Source organism: Octopus sinensis, linkage group LG14 (assembly GCF_006345805.1).
Source record: "Octopus sinensis linkage group LG14, ASM634580v1, whole genome shotgun sequence".
Lineage (NCBI taxonomy): Eukaryota > Metazoa > Mollusca > Cephalopoda > Octopoda > Octopodidae > Octopus > Octopus sinensis.
The window spans coordinates 4,375,245-4,402,744 of NC_043010.1; the positions used below are offsets into that span (position 1 = coordinate 4,375,245).

The 27,500-nt window shown below is 34.6% G+C and overlaps 1 protein-coding gene across 13 annotated transcripts in view; it reads right to left on the reverse strand.

The window, feature by feature from the left end:
• LOC115219531 (protocadherin-17-like) overlaps positions 1-27,500 on the reverse strand; it is a 146,355-nt gene that overhangs the window by 110,615 nt on the left and 8,240 nt on the right. For 8 of the 13 annotated variants that reach the window (XR_003882316.2, XR_003882314.2, XR_003882317.2 and 5 more), the window contains exon 2: positions 23,977-26,497. Coding sequence is in view for 7 of the 13 variants with exons in the window: in XM_029789715.2 (XP_029645575.1) it covers positions 23,977-26,388 (2,412 nt within the window). In the remaining 6 variants the exon portion in view is untranslated. Of the gene's footprint in view, positions 1-19,851; positions 20,258-23,976; positions 26,498-27,500 lie in introns of those variants that run through there. The other 5 variants (XR_005001974.1, XM_036509231.1, XM_036509233.1 and 2 more) reach the window with 2 other exon arrangements.

Genomic DNA, 27,500 nt, shown 5'->3' on the forward strand with positions numbered 1-27,500 from the left:
GGCGGTGCTCCAGCATGGCTACAGTCAAACGACTGAAACAAGTAAAAAAAATAAAAAAGCTAAAATAAGTAGTTGAGTCAAAATGACCACCCATTGATGATGGAACCCCAACATGATTTTACAGTCGAATAACAAAAACAAACAAAAGAGGAGTAAATGTTTATAATTATGCATAACATTTTCTTTAACCTTCCATATTGTAGCTAATTGCTATGTTAATTTCGCTGACAAAATAGGTTAGGAAAAATTCATTGTGAAATTGGTGACAGAATTAGCTTCAGTAAACAGAACTGAAACCAGTTTTAAAAAGGAAATCTTTTTATCAACTGAACAATGAATTGTAAGATAGAGAATATTAATGATATTATCAACTTCCTTTTATCAAATATGTTTCAGCCTCAATAGAGAAGAATATGGTGTTGGTGGTAGCTTGTGGTTTTCGTCGATAAAATGTTGAAGTTAGAAATATAGGAAATAGGCACTATTTTAGTGTTTCCGGCTGTAACATTATTGTGCTCATCTGCTAGTTGTTAATTAGTGAGTGAGAACTAAAATGCCATACTCCTAAATCAATGACTAATTTCCTCAGTTCCTGATTTTAGTGCTAGCATTCAGCATGACAGGTTTGAGGTTGATCTTGTCTGGTGTGGAAAATAAATAAATAAATAAATAAATAAAATAATAATAATAAACAGTAATAGAAGAATAAAAAAAAAAGTAATAAAATAATCATAATATTCTAACACATTAGAAAAACTCACAGTCACTTTTAAACATCGAGGATAAAAAAAAAGTATTAAAACATTAATTTTAAATGTCATAAAATATCTGCTACACATTGGTAACATTAAGGAAGTGAAATGTGTGAAAATCAATCAATTTTCCAGCTACAATCCCTTCCAAAGACTGGAAGCAGACATACAAAATGGAGTGTATGGAATATATTTATTTTAAATGAAATGTAGCTTATTTCTAAATAAAAGCTTGTTTCATGAGGAGATATTTAAATATCATACAACTTAGGAGAAGAAATTTGCACATTTTTCTTTTCTTTTTTTTTTTCTTTTTATTTTTGCATTTGCAATATCTTTAAAGTTACACTGTGACAGGCAGCCTCATCACCAATAAAATATTAATAGAAATATTTATGTAAACTTTCACTAAAGCATTATTTTCATGAGAATTATCCCCACCCACCACCACCACCACTATACCGAAAGGTGAGATATTACCTATCACAACTTTTCAGGTGCTGGTTATAAATCATGAAACATTAGCTTAAACAAGTATTCGATAGAATTTTACATTGTGGATATGACATTTACTTAAATGCTTTTTGCTTTTCTCAAAACACTGCACCCATGGCACCTAGCAGGGCCTCTTATAACTAGGGAGAGAATAGGAGGAAGTTAGTCTCAGGTGCCAGCATGGCTGTGTGGTTAGAGGCTTGCTTCCCAACCAAGTGGTCTTGAGTTCGGTTCCACTGTATGAAACTTTGGGCAAATGTCTTCCACTATAGTTCCAGCTGAACAAAAATTGAAAGAAGCCCATTATATACATATATGCATGCATGTATGTATAAAATGTATGTCTGTCTTTGTGTTTGTCCCCATCATTGCCTGACAACCGTTGTGGGTTTGTTTCCATTTAGGAAAAAAGAGACCAACAGAATAACTACCTGACTTTAAAATAGTATTGGGGACCCATTCAGGGTAGTGCCCTAGCATGGCCACAGTCTTAAGACTGAAACAAGAAATGGATAAAAGAAAGCACTTTTTCATTTAGTGAAACTTGCAAAAGTTACCCATGAACAAGGTTAACTTGTTGTGTCTGAGGAGAGTCATTTTCTTTTTGTACCTTATAATATAACACACTCACCAGTAAAATTTCCACATTTTTCTTATTTTATTTTCCTAAAATTTTCGTCACATCTTGCAACCTTTTCAATAGTTTTGAGTCAAAACGAAAAGTTTAGGAAAATAAAAATAAGAAAAAAGTGGAAATTTTACCGGTGAGTGTTATATTATAAGGCCCTAAAAGAAAATGACTCTCCCCAGACACAACAGAATATGCTTCAACACACGAACTCATATAAAGAATCTTGCAAACCAAATTCAAAAACGAAATAAGGTTAACTTGGGAAATGGTTTAATACTATCAGCCAAGATCTGGAACTTTCCTTTTGTTGATCTTCCACACAGTTTATATCTACAAAATCCTATTCATGAAACTTTGATTAATTTCTTTACTATTATTTGATTCTGGTTGGAATCAAAGTGTTTTGATAATTTGAGTTACATCTAATATAAACCAATTCCACATTGCTACAGGGATAGCTGTGCACTTAAAGAAGCTAACTTCACAGTCTTCTGCTATGAATCTCAGTTTTTTACCAATACCCTGTGAGTGGAATTTGAAACTGAATAGAAGCCTACCATCATCCACTGCTACCGCTCCCACTGCAACCACCACTATTGTCACCAGCGCCACTGTTGCTGTCTTCTTCTTCTTCTTCTTCCAATCAGAACCTACGCCTTTAGCCACAAAGAGGATTCGCAATCTAGACTAGAGTCTGAAAGTTTAGCACACCATAGTGGGCTACACCATGGTTCCTTTGCTTTGTGGCAGAAGTAGGAAGAAAGCGTGAGAGAAAGTTGTGGTGAAAGAGTACAGCAGGGTTCTCCACTACCCCCGCTGGAGCCTCATCGAGCTTAGGTGTTTTTGCTCAATAAACACTCACAATGCCTGGTCTGGGAATTGAAACCGCGTTCTTACGACCATGAGTCTGCTGCCCTAACCACTGGGCCATTGCGCTTCCACTCACTGTTGCTGCTGTTGTTACCACCATCATTGTCACCATAATCATCATCATCATCATTATCATTATTTTACATTTAGCATTTAAACTGGCCATATCTGGTCAAAATATTCTGCCTCTTTTATGCTCAAACTGGCCAGATCCAGCATCTCATACCCACCCTATAATGTCATGGGAAAAATAAACGATCACATCATAGAAATGATCATGCATGATTAATTTAAGACAATGTGAATAAATAAGCATTACATTTGTATTGCTTATTTATTATACTAGCAGTATTGCCCGGCGTTGCTCGGGTTTGTAAGGGAAATAACTATATAAGCATTTTTAGAGAGTTATAGCCAAAAAATAGCAAAAAATGCATTGAAAATGGAAAAAAAATGATGGTAAATTTTTTTTAAATCGTAGACTCATCATAGATGCGCGCTAATACCCAGAAGGGCTCGATATGAATCACGACTATAAGATACCCGCTTTTGGTTAAACTGCACCGCAAAATGTGGGAGTAGTTAGGAATCTAAATCGTAGGAGACAGACAGCACACAACTTCACTTTTATATATAAAGATATGTAATAAGCATTACATTTATATTGCTTATTTATTATATATGCTCAGTGTAATCTGAGTTCTAAAGGGTTAACAACCATTTTTTTACCCTTGCTTGTGTAGCTTGGACAATCCTTCTTAAGCACAATGTCTTGCGATTTATATAGTAGTTTATTGTAGTTTTTTCATAATAAAGTGAAAAGTGGTGCTAACAGCCTGCATCAGTTCTTTCTATCTTTTCTGGTCTTCTAAGTTTCTTTCACTTGAATTCCTCGTTACTTCTTTACCGAGATAGAAGGGCTTCATTGTTGTCAGTATCATTGTTGTGGTAATGGTGTCTCGTACTTTTCAATATAGGAGTGGAGAACGTTGGCGTTTGAATCACAATTCATTGTCTGTTGCATTTGTACAGCATCCAGTAGGGAAAGCATATATAGAACATCTAGCTGTTACAGAACACAATAATAATTTGCAGCAGCAGTAATTATTCACTTAGCTTAAGTTTGGCACCATCGTTTGGTGCATTCTCCAAGAGAAAATGTGAATAATGTGTCTACCATTCATAATATCAGTCATACAGATGTATATTTTCTAGCAATTAAGAGAAACCTTTAACCCGTTCATATCCAGCCCAAATATTCTATCTCCTTTATGTTCCAACCAGCCTCTCACACCTACCATACTCTTTATTCTTTTACTCTTTTACTTGTTTCAGTCATGTGGCTGTGGCCATGCTGGAGCACCGCCTTTAGCCGAGCAAATCGACCCCTGGACTTATTCTTTGTAAGCCTAGTACTTATTCTATTGGTCACTTTTTTCCAAACCGCTATGTTAAGGGGACATAAACACACCAGCATCAGCTGTCAAGGGATGTTGCGGGGTGAGGACAGACACACAAACATATACACACACATACATATATATATATATATATATATATATATATATAATATATATATATATATATATATATATATACATATACACGATGGGCTTCTTTCAGTTTCCATCCACCAAATCCACTCACAAGGCTTTGGTCAGCCCGAGGCTATTGTAGAAGACACTTGCCCAAGGTGCCATGCACTGGGACTGAACCCAGAACCATGTTGTTCATAAGCAAGCTACTTACCACACAGCCACATTCTAAAAACAAACAACCAAATTATTAAAATCATGAAGTTATAAGATAATGACTGATTAATTCAAAACAGTGTGAATAAATAAGCATTACACTTAATAAGAGTAATCTGAATGCTAAAGAGATAAACAAGAGTTAGTTTCTGCATTGTAAGACTTAGCAAAAACAGGTCCTTTTTTTAAATTTATGCCTTCAGTATCATCATCATCATCATCATCGTTTAACGTCCATTTTCCGCGCTAGCACGGGTTGGACGGTTCGACCTGGGTCTGGGAAGCCAGGGGCTGCACCAGGCTCCAGTCTGATCTGTCAGTGTTTCTACAGCTGGATGCCCTTCTGTATATTTATATGAAATCAGTAAATGCAAACTATACACGATATTTCCATTTTTAAAATATTGACTTTTACAACATCCCTCGGCGTGTGGCTTAGTGGTTAGGGCGTCAGCATTATGATCGTAAGATTGTGGTTTCGATACCTGGACTGGGCGATGCGTTGTGTTCTTGAGCAAAACACTTCATTTCACGTTGCTCCAGTCCACTCAGCTGACAAAAATGAGTAAGGCTGTGATGGACTGGCGTCCCGTCCAGCTGGGGAGCACATACGTCATAGAAACCGTGAAACTGGGCCCATGAGCCTGGCTAGGCTTTAAAAGGGCGCATTAAGATTAATTACAACATCCCTTAGCATTATTATGTAAAATAAGGCCAAACACTTGTTGATTTGAATCGCACACCCATGTTATGCAGCTTTTCTTTTAGATAATCTTCAATTGTTCATTTTTCAAACTAAATCATAAACTAATACATGTCCTTAAAAGAAATAACAGTGAGGTTATTCCAGAATTTAATGTCTTCCAGCATTCTGTTGCAACTACAATTTCAAGGAACAGAAATTGTGGGGGGAATCTGTGGAAGGAGTCGACCCAAGAAGATGTTGAACAAGGTGGTAAGAAAGGATTTCCAGATGCTGGACCTCACTGGGGACATGATGAGGAAACAAGACTTTTAGCAATTTGTTGTGCTTGAGAAGATATGTCAAACTAAATATAATTGTGGCCACCCATGCATACTGGCAAGTCTTTTATGGCCCATGCTGGCACCACGTAAAAAGCACTTGTGCCACTGCCATGTAGATAGCTCTCATGTTGGCACCATGTGAACAACACTTGTGTTCATGCCATGTAAAAAAACACTCATGCTGGCACCACATAAAGAGCACTCTTGCTGGTGCCATGGGAAAAGTATTCATGCTGGTGCCACATAAAAGCACCTATACCGCTGCCACGTAAAAAAAACAAAAAACCCGCACACTCTGTAAAGTGTTTGGCAATAGGAAGGGTGTCCAGATATAGAAACCAGGCCAAAACAGGCAAATGGAGCCGGGACAGCTCTCTGGCTGGCCAGTTGCTGTGAAACTGTCTAACCCATGCCAGCATAGAAAACAGACATTTAAACGATGACGATGATGATGATGATGAAGAAGAAGAAGAGGAGGAGGAGGAGAATGATGAGGATGTTGATGGTGATGATGATGGTGATAATGATGATGATGATGATGAGGAGGAGGAGAAGGAGGAGGAGGAGGAGAATGATGAGGATGATGATGATGGTGATGATGATGAGGATGATGATGCGGATGATGATGAGGAGGAGGAAATAGTTTAAAGTTAAAAATACACTGCTGTGCTAATATTATTATTATCAAATAAATGCGAATTACTCACATCTCTAGTCAGGGATTGCATGTATATGTTTACTCTAATCAAATCATCAGTCTTCTTCATATGTAAATTTGCTGCTTTTGTGAAAGACTGCCAATGTATATTTAATACGAGCATACAGTGCCTTAATTGAATAGGCCACAAATATATAAAAATGAGTCAATATTGGACAAGGAATGCGTCCTCCTCTTTAAATGGATCACTGATAGCTATTCAATCAGCTAAACTCATTTTTGTTTCTTTGTTAGGGAAATAAGAGTGATAAAGTTTAGGGGAATATGAGCGATAATGTTTAGGAGAATAAAGATGGTGCTATGCTAAATGGTTATCAAAAGTCTCATCTTAATGTAAGCATGTTCAATCTACAAATAACAGAAACCAAAATACATTAATTAATCTCACCTACTCCCACATCTTCATCATTATCAGGTTATTAACCATTAGTTATTGAATAACTGAAACCAGACTTTCAATGCTTGTAGGGCTTATTATCTTGACACACCAGCTCAGCTATAATCTTTTATTGCCTATCCAAGTATTTATTATATTAACTGTTGGGGCTTAAAAGCTAAGCTGATCTTGGCAGGAATCAAACTCACAACTGTAAATTATCAAAGAGATGCTACAGTTTAGTGCTTTCGACTTGGCAATATAACATGTGGCTGTTTGCATGTTAATTCTACTACGTTCACTCTGTACAAGTAGAAGCAAAGTATTGATTTCTGACAAAAACAGTAAGCCACAAATTTTTCCGTGGAATTCAATTGGGATTATGTGACATTCATACATTTCTTATGTATTTTTGATATAACGGATAGAAGAAAAAATACTTAACCCTTTCGTTACTGTATTTATTTTGAGATGCTCTGTGTTTCTTTCAATTATTTTAAATATAACAAAGAATTTAGTAAAATGACTTAGTTATCGTTAACCTAGTGTTAGGAACGCAAATTGTGACTAAGGCTTGGTAAAATATTTTAATTCAAAACTTATGAAAACAAGACATTTTACCACAGAGCCAGAGCCGGTTTTAGCCAGGTTAGTAACAAAATACTTAATATTTCTTGATAGAAGCATTAGATCTTGCATATATGTACAAACTGCAGTATATGTTTGTATATGTGGTTACTATGTCATGACAGGATGCATGTATGTGTCTTTGTATATTAAGAATGGTCTTCATTTCTTTGATTAGAGATTGGACATCTGATTCATGGTAGAGGCATGGCCACATTGTTATGAGTTTCTCAGTGGCAAATGAATCAGAACCAGCAAAGAATTCCTTAAGTCACTAGTAGAATATAAATGGAAACATAGTGACTCTAAAGACGTGCATACATTTACACACACACATACAAACACATTCACATACATGCATATATATAGATTATGTGTGTATGTGTGTGAATCTGTCTATAGAAGGTCCTTGAAATAGAAAAAAACAGTACAATCAGTATATTGGTAACAGAATGAATACAATTTGAATACGACATCTCTTTGTATGTCAGTCTTTCCTAAGCTGAGATTTATTTGACCAAGCATACTTTTGCAATAGTTTACAATATTGTATTCAAATATATGAGTGAGTGTGTGTGTGTGGAGGGTGGAGAGAGAGAGAGAACATAGATAGATAGTGAGAGAGAGACAGACAGACAGACAGAGTGTTTGTGTATGTATATACTCTTTACTCTTTTACACTTTTACTTGTTTCGGTCATTTGACTGTGGCCATGCTGGAGCACCACCTTTAGTTGAGCAAATCGACCCCAGGACTTATTCTTTGTAAGCCTAGTACTTGTTCTATCAGTCTCTTTTGCTGAACCACTAAGTAACGGGGACATAAACACACCAGCATCGGTTGTCAAGTGATGCTGGGAGGATAAACACAGACACACAAACATACACACACATATATATATACGGCGGGCTTCTTTCAGTTTCCATCTACCAAATCCACTTATAAGACTTTGGTCAGCCCAAAGCTATAGTAGAAGACACTTGCCCAAGGTGCCATGCAGTAGGACTGAACCCGGAACCATATGGTTGGTAAGCAAGCTACTTACCACACAGCCACTCCTATTATATATTTATATTTTATGTGTGCGTTTTAATATTTTGCTTAGGTATTGTGATGCTAACAAGCTGGTGTAGAACTCAATAAGTATGCCTCTGAAGGAAGTGTTGGTCAAGTGAAAAGTGGTAATAAGAGAAGAGGTGGCAATGGAATAAATGATTATCTTATGAACTTTGTTAGCATACAATTGGTTCCACTATAAGATGTGGTGGACTCACAGTTGAGTGGCTGAGTAACTCTTTACAGAGCTTTGTGCATGTGTCTATGTGTAAGATGTTGAATTAGCAAATGTCTCAGTCTGCAAAAATTGATAACTCTCCACTAAAATAAATACTTTTGTTTGATTAATCTTTCATTTGTTTATTTTATTTTTTTTAACTTGTTTCTATAATTGGACGGTGGTCATGCTAGGGCAATGCCCTGAATGGTTTTTCAGTCAATCAAATCAACTCCAATACTTATTTTAAGACTAGTTCCCACTTTAACTGAAAGGATGAAACATTCTGTTCCTTAACAGGTTAGTAAATGTTCTGGTATTTTGTTTTAACCAAATCAGAAAAAACAAATTGTAAACAGTTATCGCCAAGCTAATATGGCAGTCCATAAATATAGGACGAAAGTTGCCGTTTATGGACTGCCATATTAGCTTGGCGATAACTGTTAATATCTAGTACTGCTGCCGTAGTCTCCTTCAGAGAGACTTAGAAATAATAATATTTCTAATTCTAAACAATTAAATAGAAATGAGTGTCCATGCTTTATATTCAGCTTGTACATAGTTGCTTGACTGGCTGGAAATAGCATCTACATCTCCTTTAAATCACATCCCACTGCCTAAAAATTAGAAAGGAGTCAGTCATAGTTTTGTGTTCAGTCCCACTGTATAGCACTTGGGAAAGTGTCTTCTACTCCAGCTCTGGCTGATCAAATCCTTACGTATTTGGTAGATGTAAACTGAAAGAAGCCTGTCATACATACATACATACATACATACATACATACATACATACATACATGCATACATACATATATACATGCATACATACATGCATACATGCATACATACATACATACATACATACATACATACATACATACATAGTTGAAAATGAGCATCACCATCACACATGCACTGTCCTTTATTTTCCAATCTTTTGTGTTGGTCATGGGGGAAATATTACCTTACTTGGAAACAGAATGATGTTTGACAACAAGAAGACCATTTGACCATTGAAAATCTGCCTCTTTAAATTTCACCAAACTCATGGTAGTATGGAAAAGTGGACTTTAAAACGATGCAGTTCAGTGAAAAGAGCCTGATAGAATAAGAACTAGTCTTAAAATAAGTATTGGAGTTGATTTGATTGACTGAAAGACCATTCAGGGCATTGCCCTAGCATGACTGCCGTCCAATTATAGAAACAAGTAAAAAAAATAATAAACAAACAAATGAAAGATTAATCATATATGATTTGTCCCTTCGCTAGTTGAATGTCTGAATGGAGATAAAATATTTCAGAAAGAGAATTCTTTCTGGATTTTCATTTGTGCATGAATATTCTTCAGATAGGTTTCGGATTCAATTGTGTAGAAAATTGGAATGGACAATTATCTTTTCCATCAGGCTCACATTTCAATACATTGTCCAATAAATGATTGTGAGTACAAGCGACTTCCATTTTTTCTCTGCTGATCTGGAATAGGGAATCTTCCGGTATGAAATGGTATCCCAAGCCTGCTTATGGTAAGATCAAACATATTTTGTTGAATAATTAGCTATCTATAAGAGCGAGGAATGAGTCTTGGAGGCATACATTCAACCTATCCTCATATATGGTTATGTGATTTGATGGATTATCAACTAACAAGTGCAGAAGCTTATCAGAGCTGCAGAGATAAATACTGAGGGTATCTTATGTAGATAAAATAGTGACAAACAGTGAGGTTCTTATATGAGTAAAGACCATCAGTAATCTTTTCAACAACATAAGGAGACAACAGGCTTAGTTAAGTGTACAGCATATGAAAAGAAAATACATTGAGCACTTGATAATGATGGAAAAACTGAAAGAAAAACATTGGGGAAGAAAGAGAGCCAAGGTTTATATGATAACCTTAGTAGCTAGCTTCATAAGGACCAGGTCAATAATGTGCTAAGTTGTGAGCAGAGGAATGTGGAAGGCCATGGTCACCTATGCCTTTAGGAATGGCACGTGAAAGAGATGATATCAGAAGTTTGGTAAAATTGTTAAGTTTCTAATGAATGTGTTCCAATTCAACTCCTGCCATAAATGCGATAACTATCATATCGTCAAGAGTCAGTAAAAGAACCTCTAGGTAGCTGTTCAGAATGCAGAAATATCAGCCTATTCTCCCTCATCTGCAATAAAGGAAAGGACGTATTAGATTATGTAGTTGAAGATGTCTCTAAAATGATGTGGATGTCTTAAGTGGAATACATTTAACGTATTTCTACTCAGAGTTCATCTGGAGATAAACAATGACAAAATGGCTGCTAAATTTGCTTTCAAATTTCTAGGTTTGTATCTTTCTTATGAACCCTACTTCTGCCTGAATACTCTCTCATAAATAAACATAATAAAACCTGTCCACTGTACTGTCCAATTGTTTCAACATTTACATAATGGTTTAACCCTTTAGCATTTAAACCGGCCATATCCGGCCAAAAGTATTCTGCCTGTTTTATGTTCAAACTGGCCAGATCTGGTCTCTCACACCACCCCTACAATATCGTTTTAAAAATTAACAACTACCTCATCAAAATCTCAAAGCTACAAGATAATGCCTGATTAGTTCAAGGTAATGTGGGTAAAAAAAGGATTAATTTTGGCAGAATAATGCAAACACTAAAAGGTTAAAGTTAGCTTACATTGGATAGTTCCACAAACTTTAATTTACTTATGCATTTTAATATCATTTCATAATTGATTCCATTCTCATTTTGTCTGTTTGGCAGCTTCAAACAGTCGGTAATTCATATCAACTGTTTCTGATATGTGTTGCATCTCTGGGAAAGATGCTCAACCTCCAAGGGTCTCTTGCAGATATTCTAAAATAGGTACTATACAAACATGAAATGAAATTCATCTTTGTAAGCAAAAATGGGTACCAGATCAGCTGAATGTTTGTTACCTTTAACTTCTTGGCTCACATGCTTATTATTAAAGCAGAAGGAAAAAAATCAGACAAAATACGCATTAGTTCCAATAGACATACTTTTGGAAAATATTAATTTTCTTTTCAGTCTTGGAGTCCACTTGGGTAGCCTTGTACCCTTCATTTGAAGGTGTAGCTTTATGTTTCATACATTTATTTAATAGGGAAAAAATAATCAAATAAGGAATCTCAAATAAATCTTCAGTAGGTTACTGCTCTGGCATTTGAATATCTGTGATTGTGTGGATGCTACATGTATATATATATATATATATTAGAAGAAATGAGGTACTCAGAAAATCGGATGGTTTATATTTACAGATGTTTATTTGTATATTACATTTTTTATACATCATATAACTTAGATCATGTATTAGCGCTTTCTCCCATTCTAGTGGGGTTTTCAAATCAAACTAAGTTCCTGTGTGTACCTGCACATCATCTCCAAACCTTCCAATATATATATATATATATATATATATATATGTACTCACACACACGCATATATATGTATGCATGAATGTATGTGTATATATATATGTGTCTGTGTGTTTGTGTTTGTCTTTCACCAGATGAAAACTGATGTTGGTTTGTTTACACTTCCACAACGTAGCAACTCAGTAAAAATAAAATAACAGCAACAACCATAATAATGGTTTCAAATTTTGCCATAAGGGAGGTGAAATAAAGTAGAATAAGACCAACAGAACCAAACTGAGAAGCATCCTACAATAGGCCAAATAAGGGATTGGCATGAAGACACTCACCAACTGGCTCACAAATGTGCTGTGTTTCCTTACTCTGCTTTTTCAATAAGAATATCAGCTATTCAGAGCTGGCCACCGTATGCCATACCTACTAAGACATTTCTGACTCCCTTGCTGTCTCTCCTCTTATAATTTATATTAAGTCCACCCAATTCAAGCCCTGCACTAACCACTGTACGCTGCCCTTTTTTCTCCAGAAGGTCAATTCTCTAGAAATCCTTCCCTTCCCATATTCTTCATGCATTCATGAACTTATTTAATTGATTTCACTGTCTTGCGGGATCTGCAAAGGCTAATAACCCAATAACACAATCCTTCCTTCAGATCAAATCATTAATATGTATATATGCATATATGTATGTATGTATGTATGTATGTATGTATGTATGTATGTATGTATGTATGTGTGTATGTATGTATGTATGCATGTATGTATGTATGTATGTATGTATGTATGTTTGTATGCATATATGTATGTTTGTACATACATACAAACATACATACATACATACTTACATATATATATGTATGTCTCTGTGTGTGTGTCTGTATATATCCATGTATACATATACACACATACATAGATAAGTATATACTTATGTACAAGCTTACATATATGTTTGTTTTACCGATCATAAGACTTTTAAGAGAGCCATACCATTGTGATTGAAATCCTAGAGAACATTAAATATTTCTCAGAAAAATTCCTTATTAAATAATTTGATAAAATGTCTTCAGATTTCTAATAAAATATTATAAGAAATATTTTTAAAAAATAATAAAATTGCATTTCACCACTCAATTTTATATTGACCTACATCCCTAACTTGAACTTTATTAATCTTGATATCTTAACATTCTTCAAACAATATAGATTTATCATAATTAAATTTTGCTCTCACTGCATAATATAAATAAAAAACAAGAATATTTTACTTCCTTCCAGTCTCATGGTTAAAATTGTATTACTTTCATCATAGCATAAATGTTCTATCGTTTTATCATATTCCATATAAACTGATGAAGTTACACCAGGCCATACTGTAATGATTCAAGCTAGAGGCTTTAATTGTTTATGTTCACTCATCACAACTGCACTCTGTCCTTGAAATATTAATGAAAATATTAAGCAATATTTTGATGCTGCAGCAATTTTCAGAATTTACTTTTAAATGTAATTTTTTTCCAAGCGAGCAAAATATGAAATTTGATCTTAGTTTATGAATAAACTGTAACTTGATTAACCAGTTCTCTGTTTGTTGGATCTAGTACAGGAGTTCTCAAACATCTTCTTCCAACATATCCCCTACATGTCTAGCATTGGTGTACCCAATGTGAAGAATATTAGGTAAAATAGTTGGACACCATAGAACAGGCAATAAACCCATTGTTTCTGTTTTACTCTTTTACTTGTTTCAGTCGTTTGACTGCGGCCATGCTGGAGCACCGACTTTAGTCGAGCAAATCAACCCCAGGACTTATTCTTTGTAAGCCTAGTACTTATTCTATCAGTCTCTTTTGCCGAACCGCTAAGTGACGGAGACGTAAACACACCAGCATCAGTTGTCAAGCGATGTTAGGGGGACAAACTCAAACACACAAACACACACACACACATATATATATATATATACATATACATATTATTGATTTACTTTTAATCTAATTTCATTTATTTCATAGAATTCAAATCCTGCCATGGTCTACATTGCCTTTTGTCCTCCTGGGGTCAGTAGAATAATGCACAGTTCACTACTGATTCAATTTAATCAACTTTCGGTTCTCAAGAATTTCAGTTAATTTAATATTATATTTTTATTAGATTGAGGAACTTGAATGTTTCTAACAAGTAACTCAAACCTAGACTCAGTTTCAGAAAGGCACACTTGCATACATTTCTCAATTAATAGCTCCCTGTCCACTGTTCTAGTAAAAGGGTTAGAAGAAATTTGTTTCTCCTAAAATTGATTTTTGCTGAAATTTTGATTTTGGGGTTGCAGAGTCCCTTGCTGATGATAATTGTATTGAAACAATTATACCTCATAACTTTGAGGTACATGAGTTGCATATTGGTCATTGTGATTGTTTCAAAATTCCAGTGCTTTTACAACCCTTGTGTGCCCTTGCAATTTCTCATGGTTACACATGGGATCATGCATACCCCTGTTTGCGAACCCTTGAGCTAGTACATTGAAGTAGTCGAAGAAAACATTTCTTTGTTTTGTATTTTGTAGGCCTGTACATTTAAAACTTTAAGTTCAACCTGTATGAGGATTGCACAAGAATATTTCTGTGGAGATTTACATGAAAAATAAAGAAAACATATCTGCAGGTAATGTTATAAAATACTCAATATCATGTGTTGTACATTATCTTATGGAATCATAGAATTTGACAGTAAGCTGAGACAGGTGACTGATCAAATAATATATCTCTTGCATCTGAGTTCAAATTCTGCCAAAGTTGACTTTGCCTTTCATCTTTTCAGGGAAAATAAATTATGTACCAGTTGTGTTTTGGGCTTGATCTAATTGACTGGCCCCCTCCCCCAAAATTTTGGGGAATATGCAAAAAGAATATACTTCTTGCATATTTGATAACAAATTCTTTCAGCATTAATAATGTGCTAGACAAACCTTATACAAAACTTGTAAAAAGTTTAATGAACTATATTTTAAATAAATATTTTAATGGAAATAGTTTGATTATATTTTTGCTAACTGAGACACTCTAATTTTAATAAAGGACACTAATTGTTAAACTTTTACAAATAACTGGAGTGTTAAACTACTTATAAATTGTACCTATCTATCTGTCTGTCTGTTTGTCTGTATATATATATATCAGCGTCGCCTTACTGGCATGTGAAAAACATTCGAGCGAGGTCGTTGCCAGTGCCACTGGACTGGCTCCTGTGCAGGTGGCATGTAAAAGCACCTGCTACACTCTCAGAGTGGTTGGCATTGGGAAGGGCATCCAGCTGTAGAAACTCTGCCAGATCGGATTGGAGCCTGGTGCAGCCATCTGGTTTGCCGGTCCTCAGTCAAATCGTCCAACCCATGCTAGCATGGAAAGCGGATGTTAAACGATGATGATGATGATGATGATATACCTGTTTATATTTTAGAAAGAATGACACTGGAAAATGAAGGGGTGTTGCTTTTTATGCGTGCGATTTGTGGAAGGAAATACTTTAGTCATGCAGGCCTGGTCAGCCATCAGAAAACTCGCAGGAATCAACCCCTTGTAAATTGTGATATGGCTGTTGCTCACAACAGAACTTGTGCAACCTGTGGAAAGGCATGCCTTTCAGCTGGAGGTTTGAAAAGAAATGTCTAAAGACTTCATAATGTGGCACCTGTTCCTTCTGCCAGCCAGCACAGCTGTGCAAATCTTTGGCCAGGCTCAAGGGTCATACAAGGGCCTCACTTTGCATCATCAACGACTCATTTCAACTATTCTTTCTAGCAATGGCTTTGCTCATATACGAGAAAGCAGCAATTATATATATAAATCTGTTTATATCTATAATTGCTTGTCTCACAGAAGACTGGAATTTGATTCCCTGCTGGGGAGGCTTATTATTTTCTGGGCACAGGCATGGGACATGGCTGTGTGATATAAGTTTGCTCCCCAACCATATGGCTCCAGGTTCAATCCTATTGCACAGCACCTTGGGCAAGTGTCTTCTACTACAGCCATACGATGACGAAAGTTTTCTGAGTGGATTTGATAGGCGGAAACTGAAAGAAGCCCATCACACATTAACATACATACATCTATATATATATCTATGTATGTAAATATGTGCATATCTTTGTGTATGTATGTCACCTACCACTGCTTGACAACCGATGTTGATTTATTTATGTCCCCTTAACTTGGCAGTTTGGCAAAAGAAAGTGTCAGGCTCCACAACTAAGTACTTGGGTCAATTTGTTTGACTAAACCCTTCAGGGGGGCACCCCAGCATAGCTGCACACCAGTGACTGAAACACATAAAAGATTAAAGATAAAAGATATATAAAAATATGTGTGTAGATATCTATCTATCTATCTATCTATCTATCTATCTATCTATCTATCTATCTATCTATCTATCTATCTATCTATCTATCTATCTATCTATCTATCTATCTATCTATCTATCTATCTATCTATCTATCTATCTATCTATCTATCTATCTATCTATCTATATCTATCTATCTATCTATCTATCATCTATCTATCTATCTATCTATCTATATATCTATCTATCTATCTATCTATATATATATATATATATATATATATATATATACACACGAGGAACTACATATGTGTGTGTGTATGCATGCATGTGTATGTGCCAATAGCATTGTTATCTCTTAAGAAGAACTTTCATTTGTTGAATGTTTTACATGAATATTTCGTATTTTCTCTATATTTAAGAATTTTATTAAGACTTTTGGAGTCTGATCAAAATGTATTATATACATGAGCATGTGTGCACACACACAGACACACACACACACAGACACAGACACACACAGACACAGACACAGACACATGTGCACAGGTATAAAGAATCCTGTAAGAGAATCAGGTAAACACAGTAAAAGTTCAGCTGCCATTTAGAACTAAATTAAAGACATTTCTATCTGGTTATAGAATCAAGAATGAATAAACCAAATTTTATACATTCAAAGCAAGAATTTTACTAAGTTCCAACTTATGATACAGAAAAGGTTTCCAGAGATCAAAACTACTAATAATAATTATGAACATTGATGTAATAAAGACATCAGAGACACAAGAAAATGTTTAATTTACCAAGTCTAATGAAGACAATGATTTTAAAGACAACGATTGTTGTTGATTAAAACTGTATTGATAAACAAGAATATTTTTTTCTTTAGGGTGGCTTGTTTCAATATCAAGAGTTTATATTGTTCCTGAATATTTTTCCATTTTCATTTAGAGATATTTTAGTGGGGATGAAATGAATCGGAAACATATTAAGTTCATTAAGTCTGATAAACGGGAGCCTGTGGAAATTTAGTGAGCCAGCTTCTAGTCTTATCTATGGCAAGTGCATATGACTAAAGTACAGCTAAGATTAATTATGTATATATATATATGTATATATATATATATATATAATATATATATATATATATATATATATATATATATATATATATATATATATATGTATATGTATATATATATATGTATATATATATATATATAATATATATATATATATATATATATATATTATATATATATATATATATATATATATATGTATGTATGTATGTATGTATATATATGGAGAGAGAGAAGGAGATTCATGAATGATCATGCAATTGAACCAAAAAAGTACCCTTCCCAGGCATAAGTCTGGGCAAGGTTGTTTGTGCAAGACCGGTTGTCACCCATGCATACAAGTCTTCCTGCTCCATGCCACAAATGTTGTCCAAAGGAAAGGCAAAGGCCAATACAGCTTGGCACCATTTCTATACCCTAGTGAACTAAAGCAATGTGAACTAAAGTGTCTTGCTCAAGAACACAACAAATAGCCCAGTCCTCTAACCACTGAGCCATACAACTTCATACATTATATATATATATACAGAGAGGGAGAGATGTAAAATTATATATATGTATGTATGTATATATGTATGGGCTCCAACATGGCCATGGTGTTAAGAAGTTTGCCTTCTAACTATGTCCTTTAAGGTTCAGTTCCACTGTGAGCTACCTTGGGCAAGTGCTTATACTATCGCTTTGGGCCATCTTGTCAGATATGAATGAATAAATGTTAATGTCTGTGAGTGCATGTGTGCGTGTGAGTGCATGTGTGCGTGTGAGTACATGTGTGTGTGTGAGTTTTCCCTCATCTTCACATGTGTTCTCTGGTGTTGGATGGCATCATTTGTTTCCAGTTCTCCTCTGTGTAACTATGTCTTGGCTGTTTGTTATTTGATAGACTGGAAGACTATTAGCTTGTCTGGTAACAGATAGGGGTCGGCATCAGGAAGATATCTTGCCACAGAGAACTTTGCCCCAACGGTCTGTATGTATGTATGTAGGTAGGTATGTATGTAGGTAGGTATGTAGGTAGGTAAGTATGTATGTAGGTATGTATGTGTGTGTATACACACAAACACACACATATATATACATATATACATATATATACATATATATATATATATATATATCTGTTACCACACATACATATATGGGTACAGGACGTCACCAACAGTAAACAACATGAAATATGAGAACAAATGAGTTCAATATGCAGACGAGAGAGACAAATGGAAAACAGGATAAGTAATATAAAGAACGACCCTTCATCAGTTGTCAGCTGTCTATCTACTCCTCATTTCAAGCAAGGGTGCAATGGATAAATTGTCACCATTTTATATTTGTAATTTTGCACAAGTGCATTATTTGTTTTTGATTTTATTGACTACAAAGTATAGTAGGGTCAGTTGGGCACTGTCTGTGAGAAAATCAGCACCATAACACAATTCACTCAGCCAGAAATTTAGAAACAACATGCTGTACTGCTTGGATATCATGCCAGAAGCTCCAATAGAAACAGATGGTGAACACACAGAACAACAGTTGGCTTGCTGTGTCCCCAAAACATGTACCAAGAGTGATAAAAATCAAACTTCTAGTTAACATCATGGTGGATCACTAGTGATGGTGACGTTATGCTTCTATACATCTATCCACATAGCCTCAGTCTCAATATGGAGGCCTACATCAAGTACCTCGAAGAAGTAGTGCTACCCTGGGTCAAGAGGGTGGCTACTGTAAGACCATATGTCTGGCAACAGGACTTTGCACCATGACACACAAGCAGGAGGGCCCAGGTATGGCTGTCAGGCAATTTCTGTGACCACATCATTCCTAACATCTGGCCACCTACCTCCCCACACTGCAACCCCCTTGATTATTATGTGTGGGGTGCAGTTGAGTGAGAAACCAACAAAACTCCTTATAACACCAAAGATGAACTAAAGGCAAGGATTATGGCAGCATTCACCAACTTAAACAAAGAGACCTCCCAGAAGAGTTGCAGGAGAATCTGAAGTCATCTGGAGGACATGGTTGATGCCAATGGCGATTTTATTGAATTAAATTTACTCTTTAGTATTTCAAGACATTTTTATGTAATTTTGGTAAATATATCTGTTAAAATGAGATGTCAAGTGTTATTTTCATTTTTGCATAATTTAGATGGCAGTTTATTCACTCCACCCTGAATATATATATACACATATACACACACACACGTGTATATGTTATGTATACATGTATATGAACGTTTCTGTATTTATGTCGCTATGTATGTGTGTGTGTATATATACATATATTTTTATTTGTATCTATCCATATATTCATACATACATTACATACATTATATACATACATGCACACATGCATACATCCATGCATACATACATGCATACATATGTATGTATATAGTAACTTTACTACAATTAATTTTTTTCAACTTTTCTGTTTTAAATTATTGGCATGTAATTTGAAATTCACGACAGAACAACAATATAAATTAATCAGATTTTATCTACAAAAATCAACGACCAAATGTGCCAGTACAAAGAGCTTACATTTGTCATTTTCAGATCAGACAATCACCGTTTAAACTAGCAGTATTCAACTTACTCCAGTGGTTTGAACAACAGGGGTCTGTAATTAATTTACCACATGTGGGAAGGCTACATGTAAAGTGGAGCATTGAAGAAGAGCCTCCGACAACAACCTGAAGGCAGTCCCAGCAGCTGGGTATATCCTGAAGCTCACTATGGAAGATTAAAAGTATGCTGAATTTATTTCCATACAAAGTACAGCTAGTGCAGGAACTGAAGACAGCAGATTATCAGGTAGGATTAGTGTATGCTGCCCAGATCAAGAAACTCTAAATTCAATTGGCCCTCATGCTCACCTGATTTAATGGCTCCAGACTTTTTCTTGTGGGAATATCTGAAAGATAGAGTATACCATAACAAACCTCGAACCAGCCAGCAGTTTAAGGTGAAGAAATTGAAGGAATAAGCCAAGAAACATTGCAAATGGTGATGAAACTCTCTTTAGAAAGAGCTCACCATTCTCAAGAATGAAATGATGGCCATTTAAAGGAACATCATTTTTAAAACTAATTAAAAATGTTTTTCACGAAGTGTATTTATTGTTTATGAAAAAATAAATGTAAATATTTAATAAGCAGAAGGGTTATTATATTTTGAAATGATCAAATGATTTTTGGGCCACCCTGTACATACATACATGCGTACAGACATACATACATACAGACAGACAGACAGACACACACACACACATACACACACACACACATACACACACACAAATTGATGGATTGCAATCAGAGTTTTCAACCATGATTTTGATCAACTGGTTTTTGATCCGCAGAATTATCAAACTCATGTAAGCGGTTGAGTAATCCACAAACATGTTGCGTATCCTTAATGCAATTCGCTGGCAGAGTCCGTGTACCACTATGTGACAAGGTCAGGCCTTTGAAGTACAGTATAATCCAGCCACCATGCTTCCATATAATTCCCATCTACCCTATTTCACTTACACAGATAGATGAACATGAGGTTACAGAAAATGTTTCTTGACCATGACATCACACAGCGAGATGAAAATGAACAACTTGTGATTCAGAAGCAATCTGCTAAATTGTGCTTAAACATGTACATAGACACACACCACATATATTCATATACTCTTTCACATACACACCTGCATTCATATGTAAATGTTTGTATGTACATTTTTATGAAAAAATACATCATTTAAGCCTAAATTATTTAGGTTAGTTTCTTGTGAGTGGTTGACAGTAAACAGAATCTACTGTCGGATTTTAATTCACTGTTGAAATGATTTTGCATCAATTTCAATTATAAGCTATTATTGGTAAAGGCATGAACATCACAACACACATCCTTTAAAAGATAGTTCTGAAATGGTTGCATACTGAAGGTAGTACGTTAGAAATCATAATTGCCAAATGTGTTAATTCTGTAATCTTTAGCTCATCTAGACTTGAGGACTTGGCCAGAAATTTTGGAAGTCTTACTTGTGATAGTCTGATGTTCTGTTCTGGGAAGATCTATATTCAGTTTTTATTTAATGCCATAAGCTTTCAGTTAATTGCCAAAACTTGTGAGACACAAGACACTTTAAAGATTCACCTCTTTATAATGCTCAGTATATCTTTTGTTGGTACACAAATTTTTTTCAGTACTCACGATCAAAATTTATATATAGCAAATGATAACCCAGGGAAAATAAACATTGGAGATACTTTACCCATGTATTAAGTACAGAAACTACTCAGAAGTATTGCAAGCTCTTTTAAGTCCATCACAATTTTTAGAAACCCTTCCATATCATCAGCAGATGTTTCAGGGTCACATCTGAATCCTTAGCCTCTATGCTTTGCCTGAAAGGGACAGCAAGGACTGAATTAGTCTTAGTCTATAAAAGGGTTCCAACTTTGGTCTCTTGCTAACCACAGCTGGCTACTATGCCTATCTCCTTGGTGGCTTCTTCAGCTATCTGGGTTCTGGTGCACCAATCTAGCTGGAGAGCCATGGTAGCCAAAAGCTTCAATGGAGAATGAGGCCACCTGCCATCCTTCAAGTGCTTCATTGACCAAGTCTTGTACGAAATTTTTGTTGAATTCTTTTACTGATAACTCTCTGACTCTTAAAAATCAACTCTTCCATAAAGGATCTTCAAAGACCTTTTTTTTTCATACAGATGTCCACAGGAGGAAATACTGTAACACTGAACTCCTGATTGATATTTGAAGAAAATAGTGAGTTCTGCCACAACCATGGGAAGATGCTGGCATCAAATCTTAACTGGCATTTGGAAAAGAAATAGCTTATCTAATAGAATAGTGTCACGATCATGCTGTTATGATAACCTACATTTGATATTTCGAAGACTGAAATGAAAGTAAGGAAAAAAAAAATGTACATTTTCCTATAAATATTTATCTTTCTTTGTTCACTTTAGCTAATACCATTTATAGAGTCCAAAAATATTTCAGACAACATTGATGTTATGCTGGTATTACAAATGTAAAGGAAGTTACTTATATTTCAATTTACTCAATGATAACACTAAAATAGTCATGAAGTCAGATGTTATTATAAAATCTGTTCTGTTTATTCTATCTCTATGCAATTCTCTATAAAACCATTCTCGAAATGTACCATCTCTTTTTCACATTAATCATGCTATTAATTTTTTCCCTCATAGCCATCTCATTCCTCTTATAGCCAATGAAATCTTCCTTGATTGCTGTATGTGGTATTAACTCTTGCATATTTATTCTGATGCTGCCCATTATTTCTATTTGTATGAATATCTGTGCATGGTATTTTAGTATGTGCGTGCGGGTGTATATGTATGGCTGTATGTTTGTCTGTGCATATGTCTGTGCATGTGCGTGTATGCGTATGTGTGTGTGTATGTGTGTGTGTGTGTGTGTGTGTAGTTGTGTGCATGTGAAAATGTACTTCTGCCTGTCAACTAGATTTAATCAAGGGCATGTCCCTCATCATACAATGATTCAACTAAATGTATTATACAAAAAAAAAAAAAAAATGCTAGTGTGTTCTGAGGTGCACAGTAGGACAGAAGATGTTAATCAAGGTTTCAATACAATGCTGGTAATTCTATAATCCAAATGTTTAGACTTCTATCTGAAAGACTGAATCAATTAATTAGGAGTTACATTGTAAAACACACTTGGATGTGTGAAAACAGGAGGAAGCAAGGAATATTTATTAATCAATCAATAAGCCAAGATTCAACACTAATGGACAGATAAAGACATGATATCAGCACTGTTTAGTAACATGACACATTTTCCTTCTGTCAAATGTCACTATCACTTAACTATAGCCTCTATATCTTCACTGATAGTTGATTAAATTTGTTACTTCTTTTTTACTATTGCTTCTTGTAACTCGATTCTCTATGTAACTTTTTTTTTTCTATTATCAATTGATATGATAAATTTGTTGAAAACTATCAATCACACCTTAACATCCTTTTGCATTGGTCTGTCTTTGTACAATGTTGCAATTACCAGGCCTTGTATTCTGAATGTGAACTGAGAATTTTCTCAAATACTTTTGCAAAAATTTTTTTTAACTCAGTTTGAATGAAATAATTAAATTCTTGAAAGTCTTTTCTGATGTCAAATAATCTAATGACACAAATTGAATAAAGATAATTAGAATAACTGAAAGAAATATTAAGTTAGAAGAATATATAAAATGATCTCCTACACATCTCATAGAAGTATTCAATTACAGATTCTTAGTATTCTCTCAGCAAACTTCCTTTTTTTTTTTATACTTATTTTAGCATTCTCTTAAATAGTTTTTCTCCCAGAGAAATCATGTGAGAATATAAGAGTGGGCACCATCTCAGAATACTCGAGTATTTATATCAGGTGACATAAGAATATTTCAAGAAATAGGAGTCTATTGTGTAATCACTTTCTGTACAAATTCTATTACTGCTGAAGCTATGTATTTAAGTTGGATTTGAACCAAAATTCTATTAATTCCAAGTTCTGATTTAGTAGAGTTTTCTTATTGATATTGATTAAGTAACAAAATATTTCAATAGAAATTATAAGTGTAAAAACTTACCTGATGTGTCCCTTGGATAATATTTTGGTGTAATATTCCTGTTGGGGAATTTTTCCAATTTTGTCCAGGTTTATGTCTGGGAAGTGATTCTTTTTTAAGTGTAGCTGTCTGTGTATTTCTTTTCATGCTGTTGTCAGATACCATTGTAATAGAAATATCATATTGAGGAGAGACAGTCTCAGAAACATATTCTGATGGTCTCCTCTCTTCAGCAAACTTATTATTCCCACCTACATCGTTAGTATAGAGAAATTTTCTTTGGTTGTTTTTCTGAATGATACATATTGCAATGGAAACCACAATAGCAACAGATACAATGACAGCTGCAATAACTATGACAGCAACTAAATTAAAATGTATCTTTTTATCAGCCTCTATGCCTATAGGTGTAAACATCTTAGACGTATTGTTACTGACAGTCAGTGTCAAAGACAGTATAGTTGTTGCTGATAAAACTGGTGTGCCACTGTCTTTGACAACAAACTGAAGATCATATAATCCTGCATCATTTTGGTAAACTGTTCGATAATAAGACAAAGTTCCTGTGTAAGGATTTACTGTAAATAATTGTTTTCCATTTCCAGAAAGTATTTCATATTTGAGGAAAGCATTCACGTGACTGTCTCTGTCGGAAGCTCTCAAGGTTGTAATGTCACTATTACTCTGTGGATGGTAGTGAACATCTAAAGTGAAAGGGCTAACACTGGGAAATGTAAAATATGGAGCATTGTCATTTTTATCCATAACTTCAACAATTACAGTGGCAGTGTTACTTAATGGCGGGATACCATTGTCTTTGACTAAAACCTTAAATTTATAGATGTCTTGTTGTTCCCGATCCAACATTTGAGTTGTTACAATAAATCCAAAGTTGGATATCTTAAAAGGTAAAGCATGGTTGTGGTCATTCAACAAAGAGAAAGAAAGTCGACCACCAGATCCTTGGTCTTGATCAGTTGCATTTATCAAACCAATTGGAAAATTTGGTTTCTCATTTTCATAAGTTAAAAATTTGAAAACATCACGAGTAAAATGTGGTTGTATGTCATTGACATCTTTTACTTGGACTGTAAACATTCTTTTGGTTAGTAACGGTGGCATCCCTTTGTCTTCGCATTCAACTGCAAAATTAAGTTGACTTTGACTTTCTCTGTTTACCGTATTTTTGATGACTACTTTGTATTTGTTTGTTCCCAGACTTCTGAGTTCCAGTTTGTCGTGTTCGAGCTGACAGGAAACCTCTCCGTTCAAACCAACATCATTGTCTATAACTTTCACATAAGCAATGAAACTCCCAACTTTTACTCCTTCCGATATTGTTACTCGGTTGCCTTCAAACTTTGAAACAAACTTCATATCGATTCTTGGAGCATTATTTTCTTCATTTAATATGTTTATCAAAACAATAGCAGTTGAACTTAAGGGAGGATTACCATTATCAATAGCTTCAATATAAAGCTTATACATTTGTTTCCTTTCACCATAGTTTGTCCGAGACTGGAAAATCTCTCCGGTTTTTTCATTAATTGTAAAATGAGATTTTGCCAGAGGAGATGTTTTTGAGCCAAATTGGTATAAAATTTCACCATTTTTCCCTGAGTCTAAGTCTGTTGCATGCAAAACAAAAACTGGAATATCTTTCCGAAAACCATTATTAATTGATACATTATATATATCCTGAGAAAAGGATGGAGAATTGTCGTTTTCATCTGTAACTGAAATCTGAATATCTAAGATGCCTTCCTTTGGTGGTGAGCCACCATCTCTGGCAATAACCTGCAGAGTATAGCTGTCTTTTAATTCTCTGTCAAGTGCTTCTTCTAACATGATACCAATTTTAGCTGTTCCATCAACCTTTTTATTAACTGATAAAGAAAAGGGTTCATCTAGGTTCTTGTAAAGCTGGTAATTAATCTGGTTGTAAAGTGTACTAACATCTTTGTCTAAAGCATTTGGTATTGATTTCATAAAACCTTCTCTATCAGTTTCAGAAAATTGAAGTTTGATTTGTTTGCTGGAGAATTCAGGGGCATTGTCATTAATATCATCAATGATTATTTTAATTTCCAAAATTCGGACAAAAGATTCCTCATGCCTGACTGCAATCTCTACCATTTTAAAACATTCTGAATTATATTTACAGAGGGATTCAGCATCTAATATCTGTGTTGTGTACATTTTACCTGAGTTGGTTATGTTAAACAGTTCAAAATCTTCGCTAATACTTTCATGTAACTGGCTGAATGTAACAGAGCCATGTTCTTGAGGAGGCATGCTGTCCAAAAAATGAGTTTCATCAGCAATATTCCCTATAAATGTACCTGGACTGTGTCCCTCTGGCACGTGGAAGATAACATCTACAGACAATGATTCTCCAAGAATGAACAATACTACACAAAATTTTAACATCATTTTCAATCATAAGTTAGCTGAGAAAACTGATTAATTTGTTTCAACTCCAAATAAGTCTTCACTGAGAAGTAACAGTAGCCATCTTGATTTTTTCACTCACGAAGTAAATCTGGAAAAAAGTTGATTATTTTTCAATTAGTGAAACATTATTTTTTTCAAGACATTTAGAATTGATTTTTCACTCAATAAAATTAAAAGTACTTATTAAAATTTATCATTTATTCATTTACTTTTTTTTATATTTCTGTCTTTACAAAATTAGCTTAGCACAAAAATACAAATCTTAAATTAAAATCTGTGTAGATCTAAATTAAGAAGGAGTGTTTACTAAATTTTTTGGTTTCCGTCCAAACTAATCTAGTGAAGCTTCAGCAAAGCCATGAGTAAATAGCATTATGAGTTTAAATTCCAATTTACTTCTATAAGCAAAGGTTTCACACTTTCACACCATTTTTGGTTGGAAAGCATAGCAACAATATATTCATCACAGAAAATTTTTTCATAGATTATAAATGCTTCATAATCTAATTTGGCCAAGGTGATGAAAATGAAAATCTATTTTCATAAATGCCATATATTATTGTGAAAAGCTGCCTATTTGAAATAAGTGAAATACATTATTTGCAGATTAAGTAGGTTAAAGGGGAAAAATAAATTGAATATGAAAGGTTGAATAGATTGCCCCTTAGGATAAAGAGAATAAAAATTACGAATAAATTCATCTAACTTGGTGAAATTTTAATAGCAGCTTCTTAGCCTATATTTTGTCTAAGATATGAAGAGAACAATCTATCTTTCTTTCTCTCTCTTACACCCATCCATGTAGGTGTCTTTGCTTAGATGCATCTGCATTTCCTTCTCTTTATCTCTCTCTGTCTACATTCAAAGATGTATGTGAGCATATACACACACACATATATATATACATATACATACATATATAAATACGTACACACATATATATATAGTATGCATGTATGTATATATATATCTTTTATACATAGCCCCCTATATATATATATATATATATATATATATATATATATACTTGCATGTCTTTTAGCAGTGGCTTGTCAGTTTCAAAGTGGTTTAGAATGAGAAAAGTAAGCTCC